Raw genomic sequence first — 18,578 nt, 5'->3', positions numbered from 1 at the left:
GTGTGTCCTCATTCCGTGTGTGTGTGTGTGTGTGTCCTCATTCAGTCTGTGTGTGTGTGTCCTCATTCCGTCTGTGTGCGTCCTCATTCCGTGTATGTGGTGTGTGTGTCCTCATTCCGTGTATGTGGGTGTGTGTGTCCTCATTCCGTGTGTGTGTGTGTGTGTGTGTCCTCATTCCGTGTGTGTGTGTTTGTGTGTCCTCATTCCGTGTGTTTGTGTGTGTGTGTCCTCATTCCGTGTGTGTGTGTGTGTGTGTGTGTGTCCTCATTCCGTGTGTGTGTGTGTGTCTTCATTCCGTGTGTGTGTGTGTGTGTGTGTGTGTGTGTGTCTTCATTCTGTGTGTGTGTCCTCATTCCGTGTATGTGGGTGTGTGTGTCCTCATTCCGTGTATGTGGGTGTGTGTGTCCTCATTCCGTGTGTGTGTGAGTGTGTCCTCATTCCGTGTGTGTGTGTTTGTGTGTCCTCATTCCGTGTGTTTGTGTGTGCTCGTCCCCATTCCGTGCGTGTGTCCATTTGTATGTGTCCATGTATGTGTGCCCCCTGTGTGTGTGTCCCCGTGCGTGTGTGTGCATGTGTGTGCCCCCCCCGTGTGCGCAGGTGTGAGTGTCTCTCCCGTGCGCGCTTGTGTTTCTATCCCCATGCGCGAGCGTGTGTATGTCCCGTGCGTGTGTATCCCCCATGCCTGTGTGTGTGTGTTCCCCCCACCGTGTGTGCGCGCGCATGCTCACGTGTGTGTGTCCCTGTGTGTGCCTCTCCCTTGGTGTGTGTGTGTGCGCGTTGCCCCCCTTTGTGTGTGCATGTCCTTCCCCGTGTGTGCGTTCCCCCCCCCCCCCCCCCCCCCCCCCCCCACCGTCCCCATGTGGTGCGGTCCCTGTGTATGTGCGCGTCGATTCCTGTGTGTGCGTCCCCCCATTGTGTGTCCCGTGTGTGTCCCCCCCGTATGTGTCTGTGTAGGCGCGCATGTCCCCCCCGTGTGTGTGTGTGTCCATGTGTGTGCCCCCCCTGTGTGTGTGTGTGTGTTCCGTGTATGTGTGTCCCCGTGCGTGTGTGTGTCGTCATGTGTGTTGTGTGTCCCCCCCCATATGTGTGTGGGCGTGTTTGTGTGTACCCCCGTTCGCGCGCATGTGGGTCCCCCGTGTGCGTGAGTGTGTTGCCCCGTGTGTTTGTTCCCCCCATGTGTGCGCGTCCTTTCCCGTGTGTGTGTCCCGTGTGTGAATGCCCCTCTGTGTGTGTGTGTGTGTGTGCTCCTCCGTGTCTGTGTCCCCCCTCCGTGTGTGTGTCCCGTGTATCTCTGTGTCCCCATGTGTGCGTGTCCCCGCGTGTCTCTTCCCCCGTGTGTGTGTGTGCGTGACCCCCCGTGCCTGCGCGTGTGTCCCCCCGTGTGTGTCCTCGTGTATGTGTACCCGTGTGTGTGTGCCCCCTCTGTGTTTTTTCCCGTGCTTGTGTTCACGCCCCATGTGTGCGCATGTGTGTATATGTATCCCATGTGTGCACATGCATCCTGTGTGTGTCCCCGTGTGTATATGTCCCCATGTGTGTGTGTCCCGTGTGTGCAATGCCCCCCCCCCCCGTGTGTCCCCGTGTGTGTGTCCCCTGTGTGACTCCCCTGTGTGCGTGTGGGTGTGTGTGTCCCCTGTGCACGCGTGTGTGTGTATATCCCGTGCGCGTGTGTGCTGCCCCATGTGTGTGTGTTCCCCCCCATGTGTGCGCGTCCTTCCCCATGTATGCGTCCCCCCATGTGCTCCAGTGTGTGTTTCCCAAGTGTGTGTGTGTCCCCGTGTGCGTTGTGTGGGTCCCCCGTGTGCGCGTGCATCCCCGTGCACACGTGTGTGTGTGTCCCATGCATGTGTCTGTATGTGTCCCCGTGCGCGCGTGTTCTCCCCCCCGCTTGTGTGTGTATCCATCCCCCGCGCGTCTGTCACCCCGTGCGTGTATGTGTGTGTCTGTCCCGTGTGTGCGTGTGTGTCCCTGCGTGTGTCCACCTCCGTGTGTGTGTGTCCCGTGTCTGTTCCCCTCCCGCACACGTGTGCGCGTTACCCCTCCCGTGTGTGTGTCCCGTGTGTGTTTCCCTTCCGCGTGTGTGTCCCCGCATGTCTGTGCGCCGCCCCGTGTGTGCGCGTCCCCCCCGCGCCGTGTCCTCATTCCGTGTGCGTGCGTGTGTCTCCTCATTCCGTGCGTGTGCGAGTGTCTCCTTATTCCGTGCGCGTGCATGTGTGTGTGTCTCCTCATTCCGTGTGTGTGTGCCTCCTCATTCCGTGCGTGTGCGTGTGTGCGTCCTTATTCCGTGCGTGTGTGTATCCATTTGTATGTGTCCCCATGTGTGTATGTCTCCGTGTGCGCGTGTGTGTGCCCCCCCGTGCGCGCAGGTGTGTGTGTCTCTCCCCATGCGCGCATGCTTGTGTGTGTGTGTGTGTTCCCATGTGCATCCCGTGCGTGCGCGTGTCACTTCCGTGTACGCTTGTGTTTCTATCCCCGTGCGTGAGCGTGTGTATGTCCCATGTCCCATGTGCATGTGTGTGTCCCCCATGCCTGTGTGTGTGTGCGCATGCTCACGTGTGTGTGTGTCCCTGTGTGTGCCTCTCCCCCGGTGTGTGTGTGTGCGCGTTGCCCCCCTTCGTGTGTGTGTGTCCTTCCCTGGGTGTGTGTTCCCCCCCCAACGGTCCCCGTGTAGGTGTGTGTGTGTTCCCCCCCTCGTGTGTGCGCGTCGTTCCCCGTGTGTGTGTCCCGCGTGTGTGTGTGTAGGTGCGCATGTCCCCTGTGAGTGAGTGTGTATCCCCTCCGTGTGTGTGTGTGTGTGTGTGTTTCCCTCCATGTGTGTTTTACCTCCCGCGCGCGCGTGTGTGTCCCCATGTGTGTGCCCCCCCATGTGTGCACGTTCCCTCCCCCGTGTGTGCGCTTGTGTGTCCCCCCCGTGTGTGTATGTGCCCCGTGTGAGTGTGTCGTCGTGTGTGTTGTGTCCCCATGTGTGTGTGTGTGTCCGCCCCCGTATGTGTGTTTCCCCCCCGCGCGCGTGTGTTCCCCCATGTGTGTATGTGTCCCTGTGTGTATGTGTGTGTGTCCCGTGTGTGTGCGTGTCTGTCTCTGTATGTCTTTCTCTGTCTGTGTGTGTCTCCGTGCCTCTGTCTTTGCGCGTGTGTCTATGTCTCTGCCTGTCTGTGTGTCTTTATGTGTGCGTGTGTCTTTGTGTGTCTCTCTCTCTCTCTTTGTGTCTCTGTGTCTGTGGTCCTGTTTCTAAGTGTGTGTCTGTCTGTCTCTCACTCTGCGAGTCTCTCTCCCTCTGTGCGTGTCTCTCTCTGTCTTAGTGTGTGTGTGTCTGTGTGTGCTCGTCTCTTTCTGGGCGTGCCTCTATGTGTGATCGTCTCTGCCTTTGTGCATCTGTGTCTTCGTGTGTCTCTCTCTGTCTTTGTGTGTGTGTGTATCTCTGTGTCTGTCTCTGTGTGTGCGTGTACATCTCTGTGTGTCTGTCTTTGTGTGTGTCTGTGGCTCTGTCTGTGGCTCTGTGTGTGTATCTGTGGGTGGGTGTGTGCCTGTGTGTGTGTGTGTCTGCGTCTCTGTGTGCGTGTCTCTGTGTATGCGTGTCTGTGTGCGCGTCAGTGTGTGTCTGTGTCTCTGTCCGCGTGTGTGTGTATCTGTCTGTCTCTCTGTGTGTGCGTGCGTGCCTGTCTCTCTTTGTGTGTGCGTGTCTGTTTGTCTCTGTGTCTGTGCTTATCTGTGTGTGAGAGAGTGTCTGTGTGCGTGCGTATCTCTCTGCGTGCCTGTGTGTGTGTGTCTGTGAGTGTGTCTCTATGTCTGAGAGTGTGTCTCTCTGTGGGTCTTTTTGTGTGTGTGTGTGTCATTATGCCTGTGTGGTTCTTTGTGTGTGTGTGTGTGTCTATCTCTCTCTGTGCGCAGCTCTGTGTCTTTGCGAGTGTGTCTGTGTGTATCTGCGCGTGCGCGTCTGTGTCTGTGAGGGTGTGTTTGTGACTGTCTCTGTGTGCGCGCACGCGCCTGTTTGTTTGTCTCTGTGTCTGAGAGTGTGTGTCTGTCTGTCTCTCTTTCTGTGTGTGTGACTGAGTGTCTGTGTGTGTGTGTGCGTGTCTCTTTGTTTCTCTCTGTGTGCGCATGTCTGTCTCTCTTTGTGAGTGTCTGTGTGTGTGTGTGTGTGTGTGTGTGTCTCTCTATGGGTCTGTGTCTCTGTCTATGCGTGTCTGTCTTTGTGTGTGCGCGTGTGTCTGTCTTTGTGTGTGTGTGTCTCTGTGCCTGTCTTTGTGTGTCTGTGTCTCTGTGCCTGTCTGTTTGTGTGTGCGCGTGTCTGTGCCTGTGTCTCTCTGTGTGCGTGCCTCTGTCTTTATGTATCTGTGTGTGTGTCTGTTGTGCGTGTCTGTGTCGGTCTGTCTCTGTGTGTGTGTCTCGTTGTGAGTGCCTGTATGTGTGCGCGTGCCTCTATCTTTTTGTGTGTCTGTGTGCGCGCGTCTGTGTCTCTGCATGTGTATCTGTGTGTACGTGTCTGTCTTTGTGTGTCTGTGTGCATGCATGTCTGTGTGTTTGTCTCTATGTCTGTGAGTGTGTCTTAGTGTGTGTCTGTCTTTGTGCACGCGTCTCTGTGTGTCTCTCTTTGTGCCTGAGTGTGTGTCTCTGTGTCTGTCTTTTTGTGTTTGTGTGTGTGTCTTTGAGCGTGTGTGAGTCTGTGTATCTGTGCGTACGCATCTCTGAGCGTGTCTGACTCTGTGTGTGTCTATCTTTGTGTGTATCTATGGCTGTCTCTCTATGTTTTTCTCTCTCTCTCTCTCTGTGCCTCTCTCTGCGTGTGTCTCTCTCTCTCTGTGCGTATCTGTCTACGTGTATCTGCATGTGCGCGTCTGTGTCTCTGTGTGCGCCTCTCTGTGCAGGCGTGTGGTCTCTGTGTGTGTGTGTGTCTCTATCTGATTCTCTGTGTCTGTGTCTCGGTCTGTCTTTGTGTGTGTGTGTCTGAGTATATCGGAGTGTGCGCGTCTGTACTTCTGTGTGCCTGTGTGTGTGTCTATCTCTCGCTCTCTGTCTCACTATCATTGTGTGTGTCTCTGTCTCTTTGCGTGTGTGTCTGTGTCTGTGTCTGTGTGTGTGTGTGTCTCTCTCTCTCTGTGGGTCTGTGTGTGTGTGTCTGTCTGTCCCTGTATCTGCGTGTGAGTGTCTGCACGCGTGTCTCTGTGTCTGTGTGTGTGTGTCTGTCTCTCTTTCTGTGTGTGTGTGTCTCTTTGTTTCTCTCTGTGTCTGTCTGTCTGTCTCTGTGTGCGTGTCTGTCTCTCTTTGTGTGTGTCTGTGTCTCTCTGTGTCTGTCTGTGACTCTGTGTGTGTGTGAGAGAGTGTCTCTCTCTATGGGTCTGTGTCTCTGTCTGTGCGCGTCTGTCTTTGTGTGTGCACGTCTCGGTGTGCATTGTGTCTGTCTTTGGGTGTGTGTGTCTGTCTCTGTGCCCGTCTGTTTGTGTGTGTGTCTGTTTGTGTGCGCGCGTGTCTGTGCATGTGTCTCTCTGTGTGCGTGCCTCTGTCTTTGTGTATCTCTGTCTTTGTGTGTCTGTGTCTGTGTGTCTCGTTGTGAGTGCATGTGTGTGTGCGCGTGCCTGTGTCTGTGTGCGCGCGTCTGTGTCTCTGCGTGTGTATCTGTGTATACGTCTCTGTGTGTCTGTGTCTCTCTTTGTTTGTGTGTGTGCGCGTGTGTCTGTGTGTTTGTTTCTGTGCCTCTATGTCTGTAAGTGTGTGTCTGTGTCTCTGTCTTTGTCTGTCTTTGTGCGCGCGTCTCTGTGTGTGTCTTTGTATGTGTGTGCCTGTGAGTGTGTCTCTCTGTGTCTGTCTTTTTGTGGCTGTGTGTGCGTCTTTGAGCGTGTGTGTGTGTGTGTGTGTGTCTGTGTATCTGTGCGTACGCGTCTCTGAGTGTGTTTGACTCTGTGTGTCTATCTTTGTGTGTATCTGTGGCTGTCTCTGTGTGTGTGTCTCACTCTCTCTCTGCGTGTCTGTCTCTGTGCGTGTTTATCAATGTGTATCTGCGTGTGCGCCTCTCTGTGCGGGCATGTGGTTTCTGTGTGTGTGTCTCTATCTGTCTCTGTGTGTGTGCATGTGTGTGTGTGTGTCTGTGTATATCAGAGTGTGCGCGTCTGTGTGCCTGTGTGTGTGTGTGTGTGTGTACCTGTCTGTCCCTGTGTATCTCTGTGACTGTGTGTGTGTCTCTGTGTGTGTCTGTGTCTATCTCTCGCACTTTGTGTCTCTGTCTTTGTGTGTGTCTCTGTCTCTGTGCGTGTGTGTCTGTGTGTGTGGCTGTCTGTGTGTGTGTGTCTCTCTCTCTCTCTCTGTGGGTCTGTGTATGTCTGTCCCTGTGTGTGTGTGTGTGTCTGCACGCGTGTGTGTGTCTGTGTCTTTGTGTGTGTGTGTGTCAATGTGTGCGTCTCTCTCTCTTTTTCTCTGTCTGTCTGTCCCTGTGTCACTCTGTCTGTGTCTCTCTCTGTCCCGATGTGTGTGTGTGTGTGTGTGTCTCTCTCTCTCTCTCTCTCTCTCTCTCTCTGTCTTTCTGTCTGTCTGTCTCTCTGTCTTTCCTTTCTCTGTCTCCCTCTCTCTATCAGTGTCTGTCTCTCTCTCTGTCTCTGTATGTGCCTCACTCTCTGTCTGTCTCTGTCTGTCTGTCTCTCCCTCTCTGTCTGTGTGTGTGTATGTCTCTCTCTTTCGTTGTGTGTCTGTCTTTGTGTGTGAGTCTCTGTGTGCGTGTGTGTGCCTGTCTGTGTCCCTGTGTGTCTCAGAGTGTGTGTATGTCTCAGTGTGTGTCTTTGTGTGTGTTTCTGTCTTTGTGTGTGTGTCCGTGTGTATCTGCGTGTGCGTGTGTCTCTGTGTGTGTGCGCCTGTCTGTCCCTGTGTGTGCGTGTCTGTGTGTTTATCTGTGTGTGCGTGTATGTGTATCTCTGTGTGTGTGTCTACATGTCTCTGTATATCTGTGTGTGCGTGTCTTTGTGTGTCTGTGTGTCTCTATCTCGTGTTTGTGTCTGTGAATGTGTGTGTTGTGTCTCTCTCTGTCTCTGTGCGTGCACGTGTCTCTGTGTGTCTGTGTGTCTCTGCATGCGTGCGTCTCTCTGTGTGTGCGTGTGTCTCTGTGCGTGTGTCTGTGTCTTGGTGTGTCTGTCTCTGTGTGTGGGTGCGCATCTCTGTGTGCGCGTGTCTCTGTCTCTGTGTATCGCTTTGTGTTTGTGTCTGTGTATGTGGGTGTTGGTGTGTCTGTCTCTGTGTGTGCATGACCCTCTGTGTGTGCCTCTGTCTGTGTGTGTCTCTCTCTGTCTCTCTCTCTCTCTGCCTGTTCGTCTGTCCCTCTCTGTCTCCCTCTCTCTGTCGGTCTCTGTCTCTGTGTGTGTGTGTGTGTGTGTGTGTGTCTCTCGCTCCCTGTCTGTCTGTCTATCTATCTGTCTGTCCCTGTCTTTGTCTCTCCCTCTCTGTCTGTGTATGCGTGCCTCTCTGTCTTTGTGTATGTGTGCGCGCACATGTCTGTGTCTGTGTCTGTGTGTGTGTGTGTCTCTGCGTGTCTGTGTGTGCCTCTCTCTCTCTCTCTCTCTCTCTCTGTCTCCGTCTCTGTTTTTCTCGCTCTCTCTCGCTTGTGCTCTGGTGCTCTCTCGCTCTGGCACGCTCTATTTGTCAGTCTGTCCCTGTCTCTGTCTATCTGTCCATCTGTCCCTGTCTCTCTCTCCCTCCCTGTCCCTGCCCCCCTCTCTCTGCCTGTCCGTCTGCCCCTCTGTCTCCCTCTCTCTGTCGGTCTCTGTTGGTCTGTGTGTGTGTGTCTCACTCCCTGACTCTGTCTATCTGTCAGTCTGTCCCTGTCTCTCTGTCTCTCCCTCTCTGTCTGTCTGTGTGTGTCTCTGCGTCTGTGTGTGTGTCTCTCTCTCTCTCTCTGTCTCTGCCTCTGTTTTTCTTGCTCTCACGCTCGCTCTCTTTATCTGTCTGTCTCTCCCTGCCCCTCTGTCTGTCCCTCTGTCGCTCGCTCGCTTTTTGTCACTGCTCTCTCAGTTGCTCACTCTCTCTGTCGCTCGCTCTCTGTCTGTAGCTCGCTCACTCGCTCACTGTCTGTCGCTCGCTCGCAGTCTGTTGCTCGCTCTGTCGCTCGCTGTCTCTATCGCTCGCTCTCTGTCTATCGCTCGCTCTCTGTCTGTAACTCACTCGTTCACTCTCTGTCACTTGCTCGCTCTGTCGCTCGCTCGCAGTCTGTCACTCGCTGTCTGTCTGCTGCTCACTCGCTCGCTCTCTGTCTGTAGCTCGCTCGCTCTCTGTTGCTCGCTCACTTGCTCACTCTCTGTCGCTCGCTCTCTGTCTGTAGCTCCCTCGTTCTCTGTCTGTCGCTTGCTCTCTGTCGCTCGCTCGCAGTCTGTCACTCGCTCTGTCGCTCGCTGTCTGTCGCTTGCTCTCTGTTGCTCGCTCTCTGTCTGTAGCTCACTCGCTCTCTTTCTGTCACTTGCTTGCTCTCTGTCTGTTGCCCGCTCTCTGTTGCTCGTTGTCTCACTTTGAGTGTCGCTCGCTGTCTCACTTTCTGTCTGTCACTCTCTCCCTCTCTGTGTGTGTCTCTCTCTCTCTCCCTGTCCCTGTCCCTCCCTCTGTCTGTCTGCCTCTGTTTCTTTCTCTCTCTGCCTCTGCCTCTCTCTCTCTCTCTGCCTCGCTCCCCCCGCCGCTTTGCCCCCTCTTCCTTCCCCGCCTTGCCGCCTCTCCCCCTCCCCCCCCCCCCCACCTAGGCCCCTCTCCCTCCACCTCCTCTCCCCCCTGCCTCGCCCCCCCCCCCCTCGCCCCCTCTCCCCCCTGCCTTGTGCCCTCTTTCCCCCGGACCTCACCCCCTCTCTTCCCCCCCCCCCCCCCCGCCCCCCCCCCCCCCCCCCCCCCGCCTCGCCCCCTCTCCCCCCCGCCTCGCTCGCCCTCCCTCTCTTCCTCCCCGCCCCCCCCCCCCCCCCCGCACCTCGCCCTCTCTGTCCCTCGCCCTCTCTCTCTCTCAATCCACCCCTCCCCCTTCCTCTCTCTTGGTCCATCTGTCTCTCTCTCTGTCCCTCTGTCTGTCTGTCTCTCGCTTTCTGTGTCCCTCTATCCCTCAGGCTGGCTCTCTCTGCCTGTCTCTCTGTCCCTCTGTCTGCCTGCCTGTCTCTCCCTCTCTGTCCCTGTCTCTCCCTCTCTGTCTGTCTGTCAGGCTGAAGCAGCAAATAGGCTTATGCTTCATATTTGGTTCTGCATTTCACAAGCTAAAATTGGAATACAAACTGGAGGTATTGCTGGTGCTGTGAAGTTTATTCAAGCTTTTCATCCATTCACTGCATGTGTGCATCACTGGCTAGGCCAGCATTTATTTTCCATCCTTAATTCTCCAGGGGGCAGTTAAGAGTAAACCATATTGCCATGGGTCTGGAGATGCATGTTGGCTAGAGCAGGTGAGAATGGCAGTTTCCTTCGCTGAAAGTCATTAGTTAACCATATGGCTTTTTTCCAATAATTGACAATGATTTCATGGTCACCATTAAACTCTGAATTCCTGTTGTTTTGTAATTGAATTCAAATTCCATCATCTGAAAGGATTCAACTTTGGGTCCCCAGGCCAATCCTTTTACCATCTACATACTGTGATACACATTTGAAGGAATTTGGATAATTATTTGGAATGGAAATTTGTAGTTGATACAGGAAAGAGAAATATAATTAAAATAGATACTATACCATTTGATGGAATTGTCACAGACATGGCCTCAATGATGTCCTTCAGTGCCATATTTTCTATGACCCTCTACTAACAGTCCAACAAAAATTTGATGACCTGAGTCAATCGTCTCATGTATTGGTCAGATGCATTGCTATCAAAGTTGCGATGGGCTGAGAGTATCCTGGGGGTCAATAAAACACTAGTGGAAGAAACAAAAATTGCAGAGAGCACAACATAATGAATTCTTAAATATGTTACAATATACCTCGCTAAGTTGTGTTTTCCTAATAGATTTTATGCATCATACATTTCTCGTTGGTTGAGTAATGAATTCTGTCAATAGGTGCAAATGTTATCATTAAATCATTTAGGTTTTCTTAACTGGAGAGCAATTCTCAAGTTGTTCTTAAATTGCAGATATTAATCATAGTTCAGTGCAGTTGCAGTCTTCTCGCTTGAGTGAGAATGTCATGAGTTCAGCTCAGAATTGAGCACAAAATCTTGGCATCCAAACTGTTGTAGTGCTGAGAGAATGTAATGTTTGTAGTATCATCTTTTAGATCAGATGTTGAAGTAGACCAGGCTTTGCTTTCAAGTGTCCTTAAAAGATATTCTGGTGTTTTGTTTTAAATGTAAGAACATAAATAGTCCATAAAACCTTTCAACCCACACAGAAAAAGAAAAAGGGAAGTACTGCCCAGTAATTAAATCGCTATTTTAAAAAAGAGTTTGTCTGCTTGTTACTGCATTGGCGTTTGTAGGATCTAGTTATGATCAAAATTGGTTGTGAATTTTCATCGCAGACACTACTGGGCACAATGGGATTTCCTAACTCAATAAAGTGCTATCCAGAAATGCAAGTTCTTTGAATTTTACTTTTTACCAATTTGAATATTCTTCCCATCTGAGTTGATAAAAGTTCTGTGCCACTATGTCTAAACAATTTAAGTAACATATCTATCCAAGGCTTCGTTATGCCCTGAGTATCTGAAAGGGTTTGTCCATTTCTATTCTTGTTTTCAGAAAGTTGTTCTTTCAAAATGTTGGTGCAAACATGTTTCGACTCCTGTGCTGTATCATTATGTGGTTTACTTTAAGCAAAAAGCATTCTTAGTTGTTTGGTACAGAACTTGAAAATTCTAAAAAAAAATGTTTTGTAAAAGCTTTCCATTTGTCAGAACAATTTACAAAAATACCAATTTGAAGCCAGTACCAACATTTATGCTGATAAGAATGCTGTTTGGCAAGTGGATTCCTGTAAAAGTGTTGCCATTATAAATGCATCAGTGAATAACAGATAACTGCCAGGCTTTGTTTAACTTTTAAACCAGGCAGGTTGATTCTAAGGGCATTTTGCAGTGTGGCACGCTTGTGTGCACTGAAAACGATATCAAGACTCTCCTGATTTGGTGCCATATTCAAGATGACCTTTAGAAAAGAGACATCTGTATCACAGGGATTATTGGATCCTTGTGGGCAATGATCTTCATGGTCAGCAACAATGCAAGAATTTGTAATGAACTGCAAAATTTAAGCTATAATGCTTACTTGTATATCAAATTATAGAATTTTAAAGCTGTAATTAAGAGTTAAATAACTTGTCTACTACAGACAGAAAACATGGGCTGCGACACCTGTTCAGCTTCATTGGTCAAGGTATTGCCCTTATAAGTCAGTCAACCAGTCTGATTTAAAACTTGCAACTGTCGATCATCATTCATGAGTGTATTCTCCATAACGTTGCCTTTCCCAGTCAAAGTCCACTTGCCAATCAATTAGCATTCTCCTCCCATTGACTGGAAATGTTTTTTCCCCTCAAATTGGTCATCCTTTGAATCATCTTGATGATGAGTAACTGACACAAAGCTTTGACAATTTATCTTGCATCCTGCAAAAAAAATTCTATCCAAACTTACATTCTAAGCACCTAGACTGATTTCTGTCTCAAGTTCCCATATTTCCATAGATTGTTACAGGAATATAACACAGCAAATATATAAAATGTGGCAATGTTATTTCACTAGACCAATCATAAGCAATTTAAGAATCTTCTGGTATTAGATAAGAGTAATCCTAGGTAATACCAATAATGCAGGATATGCAGATAAGTCCAATAGCGTACACAATAATAAAGTAGTCCATGTACCCTAAGTGTGATGTAAGCATATTCCAGTTTTTCAAATTTTAAAAATTTGCTTCGTATTTCACGTTGAATTTTAATCCCATTATTCTCTCCATCATTAATTTCACCCTTAAAATCTTCCTAAACATAAAATTTTGATCAGCTTTAAGCTGTCTGAAAATTCTTCAGTATGATTGGCAGCGTATTCTGCTTGATGACATCACTGTTTTTCAGGAGATTCTCTTGATTTTGAGCCAGATTCAAACTGATCTTTGGTAAAAGGAAATCCATACCACAGGGATCACTGGATCTTTGTGGGCAGCTTTCTCCAAAGTCAGCAACAATGCCATAATTTGGTACTAACTGAATAATCTAAGCAATGATGTTTATCTAATCATAGTATTTTTAAACTGCTATTAGAGTTGAATAACTTTGCTGCTAAATGTTTTAATGATTTAGAGATGCCAGTATTGGACTGGGGTGTACAAAGTTTAAAAATCACACAACACCAGGTTATAGTCCATCAGGTTTATTTGGAAGCACTAGTTTTCAGAGAGTTGCTCCTTCATCAGGTGATATTAGAGAATAAGATTGTAAGACACAGAATTGCAATTTTATTCTCCACAATCACCTGATGAAGGAGCAGCACTACTAAAGCTAATGCTTCCAAATAAACCTGTTGGACTATAACCTGGTGTCATGATGTTTAAGTGTTTTAATGTATGTATTTGCTATTGAAATAATATTGAAGAGACTCGTGAAGAAGTTGAATTAATGCAGTTTTGAACAGTGTAGTCTTGCAAACAACCTTTTTTTAAAAACATTCTTATTTGTTTTAAACTACCATGATTTAAATTAAACATTACAGTACTCAGCTTATTTTAATATTGACTTTGTTGGGAATTGATTTGTTGCGAAACATTGAATTGTGAAATATCTAAAGTTATACATTTACAGTTGGATTGCATTTAATGCTAGTTATAAGGTAGTATGTATTGTCTCGGTTTTACACCTCGAGGCATGCCCAAGGATGTTTAGATTCCCCTACAGGAAGTCTTACATTTTGAGGTTTGAGTATCAACAGCGCATGGAAACAGATACTGTTTCTGTGTTGTCAATCCATATCTGAAACTCCATATTTGCTTACCATCACCTTATGTGGAAGAGGGTGGAGTGCTCAGTGAATAAAGGAAATGAATTATTTTTTAAGAAAAAGTCCTTGAATGCAAAACTAGGCCTATGTTTTTCCTTGATGTGTAGAATCATCTTAAATTATAATAATATTATGTGGATATCCAAGCAGTTCTGAAGTAATTCTAAATTACAAATTTCAGTTTTTGAATATTTCTTATCCATTTCTTCAAGGTTGTGGAATTTACTTGAGCTAGAATAATTCAACACTGCATCTTTAACCTTGTTTATACACAAGTTTATATAATTCTTCAACCCCTTGATCAACAGCTACCATTTTGCACAGGGAGGTGTCTTTAAGATCATTAGCAAAAAAAAACATTATTTCACTGTGAATATTTGTTCAAGTTGAAACTTCAGGGAAAAAGAAACTGTTACATAGACTGTGAATCTGTTGAGGATTGTTATGATTTAAATTAACATTTTTCATTTAAGGTTTCTTTCTTTAGTTTTGTTTACAAGACAATACTGTTCAAAAACGTGTAAGCTTAACCTCTTGATATTTGAGTCACTTTAATAGTATTTCAATAGTAAATACTTTTATTAAAATACTTAGTAATTTTCATAATGGAGTTGTTTAAAACAGATATACTTAATGTCATTACTAGACTTTTTAACCTATATTTTTAATGACATATAACATGTCTTCCTCACCTAAAAGCATTGCTTCCTCTTGAAGACATTATCTTCTGCTTAGATGGGGTGTGGTAATTATTCTCTAGTACCTTGCTACAGTAGCCATCAGCATTGATCTGGAATTTAACCTGAAATGTTTTCTTAATCTTTATGCTTTAATGTTGTATTTTGCTATCCCTTTGCCCACCAGGCCATTGAGGGGCTCCGTAATAGAAATCTAACTACATTGAAAATTTTCTGAATTGGTCGGTGTTATCCTCATTAAAACATGCTTTGACACTGACCTCCATTATACAGCCAATTTGAATTCTTTATGGTGCAGAGTTGTCTATCAAGACAGCTTTCTTCCCTATGATTTGTGATGACATTGAAAATGGGTTCCATTAAGCCACTCAATTTCCATTCTGGTAGGTAATGCTGGTTAATGAATAAAAGCCCGGCGGCACGGTGGCACAGTGGTTAGCACTGCTGCCTCACAGCGCCAGGGACCTGGGTTCAATTCCCGCCTCAGGCAACTGACTGTGTGGAGTTTGCACGTTCTCCCCGTGTCTGTGTGGGTTTCCTCCGGGTGCTCCGGTTTCCTCCCAGAGTCCAAAGATGTGCGGGTCAGGTGAATTGGCCATGCTAAATTGCCCGTAGTGTTAGGTAAGGGGTATATGTAGGGGTATGGGTGGGTTGCGCTTCGGCGGGTCGGTGTGGACTTGTGGGGCCGAAGGGCCTGTTTCCACACTGTAAGTAATCTAATTTAATCTAATCTAAAAAGCCATCCACTTGTTTCAATGTTTTACTTGATTCCTGTCCTTTTATCTTAGTATATCCCTTAGTTACATTTGAACCTCTTCTCATATTGAAACTGCTTATTAAGAAGAAGGTGGATAATGAGAATAACTGCAATAATCATCTTGGTGTCCATGGAAACATTGTTTTTCTTTAGAGTTGGACTCCAATGTTTGCATTTCCTTTTAAATGTGAACATAAGTCTGTCTGTTTATCTGTCTTCATCAATCATGTTAATAAGGTTATATTCCTTTGCACAGTTTGTCAGTATTTGTAGCTATATACTGAAACTAACCTCCATGTTAAAGATTGGCTCTAGTTTTGGAGTTCTACTGGCGATACTTGATTCTACTATCAATCATGGTTCATGATTGGTGAATACTAGTTCAGAAGCTCCATGCAGATAAATTTAATGAATTCTGTTATTGCCTTGGAAATTCCCAAGGTTTTTGACTGACTCTTGCACTGATTTTCTGTTTTAATGTATGGTTTCTGACCAAAGCGATGTTCAAGCTGTTTGATTTATCTCCAGTTATTTGTTTTAATTGAATTCATGGTGCATCCTCATGCTCTATTTATGCATTTCCCCAGAGTCTATTCCTTCACAGCATTATAGTGCTTCGTTTGTAGCCATAGCCTTGCTTATGTATTATCAAACATAACTATTGGTGCTCAATTTGGACTGTATGCACTTGTGCTTTCAATCTTCATTCCTAATAAAATGCAGCAAATGAATATTTGTCTATATCATCCATACTGTTCAACAGAACAATGACTTTTGCCTCCAAACTTGCACAACTAACAGCTACTTTTTTCACAAGAGCCTTGCTGTTGTGTCACTTATGAACTCTTTGCCTTAGTATGCCCTGAAACTTTGCATGTCTCCCTTGCATACATCTCTCTCAATTTTTGACAATGAGTTTCATCATCATTCACTCTAAAATTGAAGTTAAAAATTGCTCTTGCTCAAGAGTAAAAAGGTCTTATTTCTGAATTTTTCTGTCATTTCTTCTCAGCTGAGATTTTGTAATACAATACCTTCATTTAGCTCCATTGAGTTTGACTAATTGCTATATCTTAATCTAATTTTTCCTCTCTACCTCCATTCTGGAACTTGTAATTCCCTTAGTTTTCTACAACCTGTACTCTCTTTAGCCTTGCAATTTTAATTTTGCTGATTTCCCCATTTTCCCCCATTAAGTGTGTTCTGCAAGGGTCCTTTGTGCTTCAGTTTCCTTTCTGAATGGCTTTGTCTTTGATTTGGAATAACTTTGCACTCTTTCTCTGAAATTTTGAGTCCAGATACGAGGCAAGGGTCCCACGTTATTAATGTCCTGCATGAGGAGGGATGCACTGGCTCCCCTTCTTTGTACACATGCTTCCTTGGTCACACCAAAGTTAAGGATGCCCTCTCTTATGGATGCTTTTCTCCCAGTCAAAAATATATTTTAGAAGGAAATAATAACCAGGTTCTCTTGACTTAACACAAATGAAATTTATTATTAAACGAATGAGTAGAAATAGTAATACAACACATTCATACAGATTCAGTGAGTATCTCTTTTTTAAATTACGGGCCAGTCTGAGTTTGTGAAAAGCAATTGGTTGGAAGAACATTGTTGGGTTGTTAGTGGTAGCAAAGGAGAAAGTGAGGACTGCAGATGCTGGAAATCAGAGTTGAAAAGTGTGGTGCTGGAAAAGCACAGCCGGTCAGGCAGCATCCATGGAGTAGGAGAGTCCATGTTTTGAGCATAAGCTCTTCATCGGGGATGTGCACATCAGCACTATCCCGATGAAGAGCTTATGCTCAAAACTTCGACTCTCCTACTCAGACGCTGCCTGACCAGCCGTGCTTTTCCAGCACGACACTTTTTGACACTGGTAGCGTTGACGTTGGTAATTGATAGACTTTGAAGTACTTAATTTTGCAGATCGAATGAGATTCTTTTATGCTGATTCCTTTTGATGGTAACTGGATGGTAACGCTCAGTGAGGAAGCAACTTTTCCCTTTGCTTACCCATCTTGCAGCAGTATTTAATGGCTGTTCTCAAAACTGACCTTCACACTCTGCTCACGAGGGGCATCAGATCAATACCCCGTGTATTCTTGAAAGGAGAAAATGTAAATGTACCTCGCCCAAAAAGCTGTCTATTTTATCAACATGTTGTCATGAACTATTTTGGAAAGTGAGTCAATATTCAAGCCTCACCAATACTGGGCTTGTCACAAGGTTTCAAGATTTAATCAAATAATCCTATTTCCCAATAAGCTACTGGTTTATTAGAAAGAAAGAAAGTCAATTCTAACCGCAAGTAAAGAAAATTAATGATCAACATAGAACTCTGCTTGCTTCAACTCCATCTATTTCCTTAAACACAACACACATACGCAAACATATAGAAGACTAAAAATGAGTCTGGAAAGTACTGGGGAAATGGTCCAATAGCCCCAGTCTACATCATCCAGAGATGCTTGTTCCAAGCTTTCCAAAATTCCAATCTTTATTTTCAGATTTTCGCAACTTTTTGCTCATGAAACAGAATGGCTGATACATTAATTGTTCAATTTTTCAGTTGGTTAGAGGCCACAGTTTCCATCATTTTCTGTAAGAGATTAACTACCATTCATTTGTTTGTTTCACTGAGGAGAGAGAAAGAGAGATGCTATTTCTCGCACTCTGGAGTCAATACTGCAACACACTGTGCGTGAACAAAAACTGTCCAGCTGCTCAGGAGCCAGAATTTTCCCATTGATTCCTGGCATCTGCATCAAGTTCTGATTACATAAATCACTCCACAATCTGTTTCTGGGTGAATTTTGTTCTGCATATGCACGTTGTGCTGTCCTATCTTGGATGTCTACCCTCACAGCTTAAAGAAAGCAACAGTGTAAACACCACTCAAAATGAGTTCCAGTTACTTGTTATAAAAATGCAGAAGCTCTTTCCACAATTAAAGCAGTTCTTCAATTAAAGCAGTCCTCTTACCATTTTGGACATGATCCAAAATAAAGAAAACTTAACTTAAAAATATGTGATTGTTCCAATGTTTACAGTGTTGAGATCCTTAAGAAAATACAATTCAGTTTGTAATTCATTTTCAACTTTGAAAACTTCCTTAACATCTTTAACTATAATTTTTTTCCCCCACAGACAGCCACTGAATTTACATCAGTTATTTTAGCTATATCAGACCTTTTATTTTCTCTCTTGAAAATGAAGGAACTAAAATTTGATATGTTGGTAGGTGAACTGAGGTTATGATCCATAGTCATGACTTGGGTAATCGGATTTGATAAATCAGTAAGGATTACACAGCAACTTTGTTTTACCTGACACCTTAATGAACTGATGCTCTCTCTAAACCAGCAAAAGTTATATACCTGAAATATTGGAAGTTTACTGTCATGATGTCAGTGATGTCAGTGAGAAGGCTGTGTGCCTCAAGTTTTTTTTAAGGTAAAATTACATTATTTGGTGATTTATTCTATAAATAAAGTTTAACAGTGGTGTATGCCCCCTACTTTTCTATTACTATGTGCCTTCACATTATATGGACCTCTTGATCAACTGGAACACTCCTGGTCCCAGAAGTGCCAGTCAATTTTTTAAAAAGTTAGCCGTATAATCTCTATTGCACAGATTGAGCTGCACTTTGGTCACTAATTATTTGTAAGCAAATATTGTTCCACTTTCAATAACTATTTAGTAACATTTTAGATTTTTGGGCAGTTTTCAAATTTAATTGAAAATATGGTATTTTTTAAACTTAACAGGTTTCTGTAGTGATGGTGAGGAAGTAACTTCTATATATCATCACTTCATCATAGGAATGATACTAATTGAAAGTCTAATTGAACTTCTTTCAAACTCGCATCATCCACTAAATTCTTTGAATTTTTCATAGAAATTCCAAATCTAATTGCAAAATATTGAAAAATAAGCCGTAGAGTTCCATCTTGTCTTGATAGTCACTATTGTAACTCTAACAGTCATAATTTGTCTGCTGTAATGAAATAGTCAGCAAATGAATTCTGTTCTTTTCCAGGATCGAAATAGATTATATGATACTTTAAACATGCATTCACTGGAGAGTTCACTAATTGACATCATGAGAGCGGAACAAGACCCATTAAAAGGTAAATGAAATATATCATAGCTTTACAATTGTCATTCAACTTAATACATTAGAGAAAAT

General features: G+C 45.5%; 1 protein-coding gene across 3 annotated transcripts in view; it reads left to right on the top strand.

Moving 5' to 3' along the window:
- cpeb4b (cytoplasmic polyadenylation element binding protein 4b) overlaps positions 1 to 18,578 on the top strand; it is a 120,974-nt gene that overhangs the window by 38,295 nt on the left and 64,101 nt on the right. For all 3 annotated transcript variants that reach the window (XR_009645534.1, XM_060837083.1, XM_060837084.1), the window contains one exon: positions 18,429 to 18,519. Coding sequence is in view for 2 of the 3 variants with exons in the window: in XM_060837083.1 (XP_060693066.1) it covers positions 18,429 to 18,519 (91 nt within the window). In the remaining variant the exon portion in view is untranslated. The remainder of the gene's footprint in view (positions 1 to 18,428; positions 18,520 to 18,578) is intronic.

This window comes from Hemiscyllium ocellatum, chromosome 16 (assembly GCF_020745735.1).
Source record: "Hemiscyllium ocellatum isolate sHemOce1 chromosome 16, sHemOce1.pat.X.cur, whole genome shotgun sequence".
Taxonomy (NCBI): domain Eukaryota; kingdom Metazoa; phylum Chordata; class Chondrichthyes; order Orectolobiformes; family Hemiscylliidae; genus Hemiscyllium; species Hemiscyllium ocellatum.
The sequence above is the reverse complement of the archived record's forward strand: the minus strand, read 5'-3'. Positions and strand labels throughout refer to the sequence as shown.